Source organism: Solanum stenotomum, chromosome 2 (assembly GCF_019186545.1).
Source record: "Solanum stenotomum isolate F172 chromosome 2, ASM1918654v1, whole genome shotgun sequence".
In the NCBI taxonomy this organism is placed as follows: domain Eukaryota; kingdom Viridiplantae; phylum Streptophyta; class Magnoliopsida; order Solanales; family Solanaceae; genus Solanum; species Solanum stenotomum.
Genome location: NC_064283.1, coordinates 10,542,078 through 10,552,955, shown reverse-complemented (window position 1 = coordinate 10,552,955; position 10,878 = coordinate 10,542,078). Strand labels below are relative to the sequence as shown.

General features: G+C 31.3%; 1 protein-coding gene across 1 annotated transcript; it reads left to right on the top strand.

Annotated features, from left to right (window-relative positions):
- The first annotated feature begins 7,166 nt into the window (after positions 1–7,166).
- On the top strand, positions 7,167–8,728 carry LOC125856601 (leucine-rich repeat receptor protein kinase EMS1). The gene has a single exon (XM_049536190.1). It carries the CDS (start codon positions 7,357–7,359, stop codon positions 8,500–8,502), a length of 1,146 nt encoding a protein of 381 aa, XP_049392147.1. The 5' UTR covers positions 7,167–7,356; the 3' UTR covers positions 8,503–8,728.
- The last annotated feature ends 2,150 nt before the right edge of the window (positions 8,729–10,878 follow it).

The following is a 10,878-nucleotide window of genomic DNA, read 5'->3' as shown; positions in this document are numbered from 1 at the left end:
TTGGAAAAGCATAAGTCATAAACCATATTATAATGCATAAATCATCATCTCATAATGACATGTCATAAGTACCTTCAAAGTTTACTTGTGCAATGCATGAGTAAGATCTCATACTCCTACCCATACTAAGTAAAGTTTCTTGAGTAGTTGTGGTTCATAAATCATATTCCTGTCCATATTAACATACTAGGGAATAAGCCTCAACCGACATAGACCATGTGAGCTAAATGTAGAATCCGGTGTCTACCCCACACCGAAAAGGAGTTGTCCTACTGCCTAAGGTAAAACATACTCTTAGCTTAGGTGGATCCACTAGCTAAAGACCTATGTGGGCACATAGTTACGAGATAGGGAGATTGCTATTGGAAACCCCAACTCAACTAAGGTAAAAGGTTTTCATCCCATGAGATATACTTTGAAAAGCCGGAATAAACTATCATATAAGCTTCCATCTCATATTCAAATTTACTCGGTGCTAAGCATTGATTCCCACATTTTACATATTAAGTCTTGACTTAAGTTCATAATCATGGAAGAATGTCTTGACACTCAATCCAACATAATCATACTATAACTCCTAGATTCATTAGGTGAGACTAGTCTTCCAACCTTAGAATCATTGCATCTGACCAACCTTTCACATAATATCATATTCATGCATGAGTGTGTACAAGAGAACAACCTCCAACAACACAACAATTAGATCATAATCATAATCACTTCACCCTCAAAGTGTGCATAAATCACATACATAACTATCATAAGCATGCATAATTCCCATACTTTGTCCTTCAAGGATCATGAACCATATTTCCATCAACACATCTAGAACTACTACATTAGACACAGATTATAGCATAATTCAAGTAACCCAACTATAACAAGCATAATCTCATATATAATAATCAAACCCACATCATAGTTCATAATTGGGGAAATTAGGGATTTCATAGGTTCTTGGGGGGATTTCATCATAAATCATCAATTCAATCATAATTCATCATAAATCAACCACTGAAAACGTTTTTGAAAAGAACCCATAAGATTGAAGTCAAACCCTAACTTTGGGAAAATCATAAGTTTGAAATTGAATTTGAAGGGACTCCTTGGATGGAAATTGTCCAAGGATGGAGGACTACCATACCTTAGTTATGATTCTCCAAAGAAATTGAGTAAAAACACCTTGATTCTTCAAGCCCTAGCTCCAAATCTACTCTTCTTCTTCCTTGAGTTCGAAAGAGAGAAATTTTGAGGGAAGATGAACTTTTGGAATTTGATTTGGATGTTTGGAAAATATGAAGTCATTGGGTGTATTTTGACTTAAAAAGACTTATATAGTACCCCTAAATTCACCCAAAATGACTCCACTTCAATTGGACTTAAACGTGAAAATCCCAAAATAACCCTCACTTTAAGTGAGTGCCCAGGTGCCACGAGCCCCACGAACCGTGGTCCCTCTCGTGGTCTTGAGGCAGTAGCTAGGCAGTTTATGCCTTAAGCTTACATGCCCAAGGCAACTCCACGAAGGGCTCCACAAGCCGTGGTCAAGGCCACGAGTCGTGGTCCCTCTCGTGGACCTTGAGGCAGTGGCTAGGCCACTTGCTTGCCACCTTCACTCACCCAACTCTTCGCCATGAGCCTTTCCATGAGCCATGAAGTGGCTCGTGAAGGAGAGCCTATTTCACTGCCTAAGCTACCACACCACGATCCATGGTCCCCTCTACGAGTCATGGGGGTGGTCATGGTCATTAGGCAGTGTCTATGGGAGGGTAGACTACCTAGGTCCCCTCCATTAGCCCTTGTCCACCTCCTTGACTCCAACCCTCTCAATAAGATCTAGTTTAGCCTAAGAACTTTCCGGGATGTTACAATGAAGTAAGATTTGGCCTATATATATAACAAAAAATTTCGACGAATTGGACACCTTGGAGCAACTGTAGCTCCGCCCCTGATAATAATGTAAACAAAGTAGTAATCTAATAATTAAATAAAAGGATATATATTGATCTTTATTTTATTTTATACGATATTATTTCTCTTTTTATGTTATTTAAAAGGGAATGATCGTTTTCTATATTTGAAATTTAACTTTTTATTTAGGGTGTATTTGGTATGTCAGAAAATTATGTTTTTCTTTTCATATATAATAGATCAATTGTCAAAAATACTTTGTCATGTCCCAAATTGGAATGAAACATGATTGACACTCAATTACTGAGCGAACCCTGTATCATCTAGCTGAAAGTAGGGGTGTCAATGGTACGGTTCGATCGATTATTTTTTTAAATTATATCACCTCAATTTTTCGGATATTTTATAATATATAATTAAAATTAGACTTTTTTTAAAACAATCCCAATCATATCGGTTTCTCTTCGGTATCGGTAAGGTTCGGTTAATTTTTTATTATTTTACTTTTAAAAGTATCACCTCAAAATATACTACCACTAATATATTTCTTTCACAAATATGTTCTTGAAGAAGCACTTTAATTCTTCACTAAAAAGACAAGAATGTAAAACCTTATTACCGTACTGTTTGACCTTAAATATTTAATAAGTGTGTTTGGATAGGTTTTGTTGTATTGTTTGATAGAGTATCTATTACAATATCTTTTAATTTTAAACCTAATTAAGTAAAGGCTAATTAAAGAATAAAGACCCAAAGTCATCTAGTCACCAGAGGCCTAGGACCTAAGTTATATTTATATTTTTGAAATGTTATAGAATATATTTATATATTAAATTTAACATATTGTTGATATATATAGAATATATTTACATACATGTAAGGTTATTCGGTTCAGTTCGAAAAATTTTCAGTTTTTTTCATAAATTAAAAAAACTATCTCAATTGTTCGGGACGATTATACACTTAAATAAAAGTCTACAATTTTATTTAAAAAATAGCATAAATCGGTTCAATTCGGTTAGGTTCGATCAGTTTTCATATTCTTTTGGCACTCCTTTCTAAAAGTATGAACTAGACATGGTAAAATGAGCCTATAAAATCATGACCCATTTAATCAATTTAAATTTGGACAAATTAATGATTCACTTATATTATGAACTCAGGTTATTTTAATTCATTTAAATTAATTTATTTTAAAATTGGGTTAATATGTGTCTAAATTGATTCATTAGAAGCTTTAAACAAATATTTTTTTTATTTGATATATTATATAAATCATATATAAGCAAAAAAAATTAGTAGGTATTGGCCAAATTATAAAAATGGATAAAGAATTAAAATATAATAAGAATTAAATTAGTTGAATGATGACTATGCTTTTAGTTTATTTGAGCTTTAACCTGTTTTAACCTAAATAACTTTTAGACTGGTCAATGACCAATTCATTTATTAACATAGTCTATTTTAACATATAAATTCAATCCAACGTGTTCATTTGACACTCCTAATTTAAATAATTCAGTAATTATGCACCTGTCGAGTAATTAAATCACATCATAAAAATTAATCATTTTCTGTCATTTTGAGTGATGAACAAACACTTAATATGCACATTTCATTCTAATTTTTTATTTAGAAAAAAATAATCTCATTTTAATTTGATTTAGTTATTCTAAGTCTTGTTTCAACAAGCTCACACAGTCAATCCTCCAAAATCTACAATTTAAGCGAGTAAAATCATTAGCTAAATTAATTCATTCAACTCAACTCCTCCGTCAAAGTCTCCTTTAGCTATTTAGGGCTTATAATTAATTTCACTACCAAACTTCATTGATTGTTATATTCTATAGTCATTAAATAAAAGATTCTAACTTTAACATTACGAAATATCATTACTATCTTTAACGAAGTTTTCACAAAAAAATTAAATTAATTTCCTTCTTCAATTGTTGAAGATTTTCTTTGAAAGTTAAAATTTTGTCAAATAAATTGATATTAAGTCATGAATAAATATTAATTCTTTTTATTTTTTGTATCAACTCTTGAATTACTCACTCTTAATGTGGTAACCCAGTTATATTACTTTATGAAAAAGGATTCAATGCTCAAACTTTTCAAATAATTTACAATTGAACTTTTTATCTGCATTTGATCAAATCACATATTATGTAACAATCTTGTATTAAAGTGAAATTGGCATATTCTTTATAATTAACTAAATTTCAAATATCAAGACAATCATGAATTATATACAAAGATTATGATAATTTTGAAATTATAAATTTCAAAATTTTCATAATCACATAAAAAAATTATAAGATTAAAACAAAAAAAAAACATTTTTTCTTTCTTAATTTTCAATTCAATTCAACAGATTTAAATAAAATATAAAAACCGAACTTAAAAAAATGAAGAGAGGGCCAAATTTCGTTCCATCCGAAAGTCTTCAGTCAAGTATAGCTAGTAGGCTCTAGAAGCAATGAACCTCCCAACAAAAATAAGAAAAACAAGTATTACTACTATTCCCAGTGAGACCTGAGACCATTTTTCTCCTATACCTTTTAGTCGATTTCGTCGTATCAAACTTACCTAGTAATTTACATCTTTTATGATTACTTTTTAGTTGATTTTTGTTGTATCAAACTTATTTGTCCGTTTGACCAATCATGATATGATATCATAATATAAAATAATGAGATAAAATTGAAGTTTTGTTTAGATATGCGATGTTAAATTTTTGTATCGTATATTTTCACATAAATATAAGAATCTCATAAGTTGTAAAACTATTAAAATAACCCTAATTGTTTATTCAATTTTACCAAATAAATAAAAAATTATAACATCACATAATAAATTATTACAAAGTTATTTATTCTCCACTTAAGTAACTGTTTCATCTAACTTTAATAGATCAAACTTTAATTCAGTAAAAAACATTGAACATAAATTATAATGTACTAGTCTTTAATATAATTTTTCCACATAGTACAAACAATCTCCTCGCATTGAACTTGCATTTTCGATCATATGACCGAGAAGACGAACCAACATTGTTACTTTGAGTCATTTGTTGGTCAATATCATCCGCAACTAATTTTCATACTCATAGGCCATAAATATTTTATCATTTATTTGGTATTCTCACAAATAATTATGTAACACTGCACAAACTATGACAATTTTTACTTGTGTGTCAATATCATAATGATTCATGCCTTGTTTCACTTGTATGCAATTGCACATTTCCAGTGCATTAATTTCGTGCTAAAAATCAAACATATTGGAAGTAGTGATAATCAAACATACATCACCAATTTTGTCTTTTTTCATATTAAATTGCTTTAAACATTTTCATATGTAGTTGAAAGAGACGTTTTTTCCTATTATGAAAAATCAAAAAAGCATTACTGCCTCCGTTTTTATTTATATTCACCAAATCAATTTCTACTTTATCATTTCTATTCACCAAATTTAAAGTAATGATAAACTTTATGTTGGTGAGAATAATAAATTTTAAAAAGTAATGATGTGATTATAAATTTTGTTTACATATGAAATAAATGGTTAGTAGATATAAATGTAGGTTGTTTTAACAAAATATAAATTTGTGGGTCAATTTTTGTATTTAAAAATCCCAAATCATGATATGGAATTCCCATATTATGGTTTTTGGAGAATATAGTATTTCATCTCATTATATGAAATAATGAGATGGAATCAGCATGAACGTTGATTCCACATCGTATGTCCAAACAAAACTTCAATTTCATCTCATGATTTCATATTATAATATTATGATTTCATATCGCATGGCCAAACGGGCCTTAAGGCATCTCCAACTCAAACACCAAATTTTCAACACTATTTTTGGTGTATTCAACTCCAACCTACTGCACCAAATTTTACACCAAAAAGAAATATTTTCTCTCTCTTCATTAATATATTATTATATTATTATTATTTCTATTTCATTTATTTACTTATTTCAATTTTGATGTATGTCAATTACTACTTTGTTGAATGTTTATTATTATCGATTATTTTTAAGTACATTATATTATTTGTTTAAAAATTTATATGTTTGTATTTTTAATTTTTGTGAAGGTTAATTGTAGTTATATCCAATTATAATTTATAGAGAATTAACATAAATTTAATTTTTTTTTAAAGTCATATATAGAAAAATTAATTTATAGAAAAGCTAAATTTTATATCTAAAATGAATATTATAAAAATATTACATAAAAAATAATTAAATATACAAGAGATTTAATTAAAACATACAATTTATATAATGTTTAATTAAAAGTTTACATAATGAAATAATATTCAAAAAGTGAATTAGTGTGATGAATAGTGTTACACCAAATTAGGTGTAACACTATTCACACACCAAATTTGGTGTTGGGTTGGAGATGGTCTTAGTGATTTGTGAGCTATCACACTAGAGTGAATTTACTGGTACTACTGTTACTAGAAGTAGGGGTGTTCACGGTTTGGATAAAAATCGATCCAAATCAAAAAATTGAACCAAATCGATTAAATAAATCGTTTTTTATTTGGGTTAGGTGTGATTTGGTTTTAGATTTTTAAAAACCGATAGTATATGGGTTGGTTATGATTTTGTTCGAAAAAATTCGAAGAAATAATTGAACCGAACCGACAAATTATATATATATATTATTGATATACATACATAATATATTATTTTATAAACAATTTTAAAGATCTTATATGTGTTTTCATCAAAATTTATTTATAATTTACTTATCAAAGAAAAAATGTCCAAGGTGAAAATATTTATCTTATTGGTTTTATGTATTGAGTGTGTCTATAACAATTCTTTATAAGATTGAAAATATCACTTTCTCTTTCTTCTAGGCCAAGATAATGGATTTTGAAGCTTTATTCATAGTAAATTCAATGATAGAAAGTTTTGTAATGTTAGTCATTGTAATTATTTTCGTTTTAAATGGATTGTTGTCACTTTTTTTCACGTTTTGAATAAATTGTTTCTTTTATTTTTATCTATGGTTAATAACCGAATAATCAAACCGAACCAAAATCGATAACAACCAAACCGATAAATATATACTATATTTGGTTTGGTTTGATTTTGATAATTTTAAAACCAATTAAATTAAATTAATTTAATTTTTTATCAATAATCGATCAAAACCGACCCGTGAACACCCCTAAACCTAACTAGAAGTATAATGAAATTCTACTGTATGGACCGTTGACCCCCAATCCCAGTCCGCCCTTTCAGACAACCCAACATCTTCTCTTTCATTCAAAACCCCATCTTCTTCACCCGTTAATGGCGGCTTCTCCTTTTCCTCCTCTCTCTCTTCCACCTATTTCCATCTTCAATTTCATTCTCATCAACCAATCGGAAAAAGAAAAACTCAGTTTTACTTTTAATTTCACTTTATTACTTCCATGGATCCTCCACTCCAAGCTTTTATAGCTGCGGCTTCCAGTTTCGTTGCAGTCCTCTTGATCTTTGCTTCTCTCTATGTTTTCTGCAGAGACCCCATCAAACGTCGTCAAATTGAAGAGGAGACCCGGAATAATCCCCGGACCCGGAATCGGAACATTCGGGCTATAGCTAGTAGCAATACAGAGCTTTCATCCATCACCGTTACTGAAAGTGCAACATTTGACCCGAATCTGGATCAACTCTCCATGAAGCAGCTCGCCGACGCGACCCGAGATTTCTCACCGGAACTCATCATCGGCGACGGGAGTTTCGGGATGGTATACAAGGCAACGCTCACCTGCGGTAAGACCGTCGCCGTGAAGAAGCTCTCCGCCGATGCTTTTCAAGGGTTCCGAGAATATCGAGCGGAGATGGAAACCCTAGGTAATATCAAACACAAGAATATAGTCAAAATGCTCGGGTATTGCTCCACGGGTTGTGACCGGGTACTAATTTACGAGTTCATCGAAAAAGGTAGCCTTGACCAATGGCTTTACGACACGTCATCGACTTCCGATATGTTGGAATCAATGCCATGGATGCCACTAAATTGGGAAACAAGGATAAAAATTGTTAAAGGAGTAGCTGAAGGACTTGCTTATATGCATAATTTGGTTACTGCAATTATTCATAGAGATATCAAAGCCAGTAACATCTTATTAGATGCAAATTTCGATGCTTATATTGCTGATTTTGGATTAGCTAGAAGAATTCAAGGATCACATTTACATGTATCAACACAAGTAGCAGGAACAATGGGGTACATGCCACCAGAGTACATAAATGGTGCACCAATGGCAAAAACAAATGGAGATGTTTATAGTTTTGGTGTGTTAATGTTAGAGATTGTCACCGGGAGGCGCCCTAATTTCCCATTTACAGGAGAAGATGGTCGTGAAATTAGGCTTGTCAATTGGATTAGTGGTATGGTAGAGCAAGGAAGGTACATGGAAATGGTTGATGCCAATCTTTCAAAGGATGAGTTAAAAGAAAGTGCAATTGTTGAGTATTTTAGGATTGCTATGATGTGTGCTAATGAAAATTATCACGCTAGGCCGCCCATGAATGAAGTCGTTAAGATTCTGGATGGAATTTCAACATGTTAAAGGATCGACATTCATTTCTTCGTAAGTATTCCTAAATGATTCTATAAAAAAAATGAGCGTTGTCTTTGTAATTTGAAGAGGCCTTTGGTTGTTCATCTCTAATGTACCCAATTACTATAAGGTAATATGTGTTATTTTAAGTTTGTACTTAGTACTAGTTTATATATAAATTGTAAAAAGTAGGGCAAATTGTTGTTTTTAATTGATTGAGAAATGAGATAAAGGTTATGTAAATATTTCATGTAACAATTGCACGAATTAAGATTCTTATGTCCTAATAAAGTTGTAAGCAAGCTTGTGGGTATAGCTCATTGACCTTCAATTCTGCCTTATCATGTCTTCCCATTTCATCTTATTTAAGTACTTGCATTAATCCAAGTTTTGTATACAGTACTGTGTATAGTCTTATATCTTATCTAGTGGATAACCTTATTTGATAGTTATGCTGATGAAGATAATATTATGTACTTAACCTAACGATCAAGTCGATTCAAATACCAATTGTTATTGAAAAAATGTAAGTGCACACCTTGAATAGTCCTTTTAGCAAGAATGACATATGAGTAGAGGCATATCATATATGAGCATTATTAACGGTCAAAGTTCCTTTAAGTTGGCCGGTCAAGATATTATTTTATTGTTATTTATAAATCATATGTAACAAGTGCATAAACGCCTTAATTTGTATTTTTTTTCAAGACCGACATATGGGTAATGGGCCAATGGCATATGGGCGTGTTTAGTTAGAGAATACTTTGGTGGTTGAAAAGTTGCCGTGTTTTTTGGCTGAATATGGCAATATTGTTGCATCATGATTCATGGCAACATAGTTCGGAGTTTGGACTACCAAATTGTTTGACCTCTTTTAGCATCACATGGCCTTGTTGTGTCAAATGTACTCTCATTAATCATTGATCATCGATCAAACGTACAAATGTATTAAGCTAGTAGGTTCTTGTTTTAAATGTTTGAGAAATTAAAATACATTTGCACCAAAGCAAATGTACTTTCAATAAGAGATTATTGCATATAACTTCGAAAAACTTTGGTTTTGTGATCTGTGTTGATGAAAGGTAAATGAGGTAAATTAGTTAAGGTGTGCGAAAATTGGTTCGGTTGCCACGATTTTTCTAGAAAAACGTAGAAAAGTTTGGAACATGAAAAATTGGATGGAACATGAAAAATTGGAGAGAAAACGTCGAAAACTTGGTTATACCGTTATGTGTATCCGACGCAAAGATTTGAGGCACATGAAAAGAAACATATTTGACCATATAACTCGTTGCTTGAACTATCAACAAGTCAAGCGTGAACATGAAATATAGTGGATTGGCTCTGATTTTTGTTATTCCCAAGTGGAAATGAGAAGTTATCACTATAAACTTCATGGAGGGCTTGCAATATATTGCAAGGAAGCATGAGCCAGTTTGGATATTATGGACCGACTCGCAAAGCCTGCACATTTTTGACCGGTACAAACTACAACAAATAGTTAGTATAAATCTACACTTGTGAGATAGTTCGACTGCACATGGTACCTGTTTCCATAATTTCTGAGAGAGGGTCGCAGTTCTCGCTCAATTTTGATAGTTTTTCATAAGGCATTGGGTAGTTGGGTTGAACTCAACACAACGTCTTACTTGTAGATCGATAATTAGTCTGAGCGGTTATACTCTTAGAGAGCATGTACCATGGTCTTTCGGGGTTATTGGGATGACCAATTACCTTTGATGAGTTCGTGTATAACAATTAGCAATCCAACATTCGATTCAAAGGACACTATGTGAGGCCTTATACAGTAGATTGGTCTTGAAAAAGGATTAGAACATTGACTTACAAATTGGCCTTACCATTGATTTTATTACAACTATGCTTGAAAAACAATGTATAATTACTAAGTTATGGTAATTACAATCAAGTAACTATACTATACAATAATTAAAATGGTATGTTTATTCAGTAATTACAATGTAATTATTTGTGTCATGTTACGTTGTTATATTTACTAAATTTAATAATGATTCTGACAGATGAAGAATGCAAAAGATGATGTGTGGAAGAACGATTCTAATTAGATCTATCCCAATTAAGGCAGTTTCAGTCAAAATCTTAGATTATGCTTGGATAACATCCTTTAAGCATGTTTTTAGTTCGTTCCAAGCTCGATATATTAGTGACAAGTGGCCTTAATCAAGAGTAAAGTGACTGATATGTCATTAGTGTCTGATTACAATAAGCTTCAAAGATCAATTATTTCTGAAAAATTTGGAATTCACTACCGCGATTACATAATGACATATATAACTGACTCAACGATGTACAAATAGTGCTCACAACATATTGTTTAATACACAAAAAAAAAAACTTTAGCGTTAA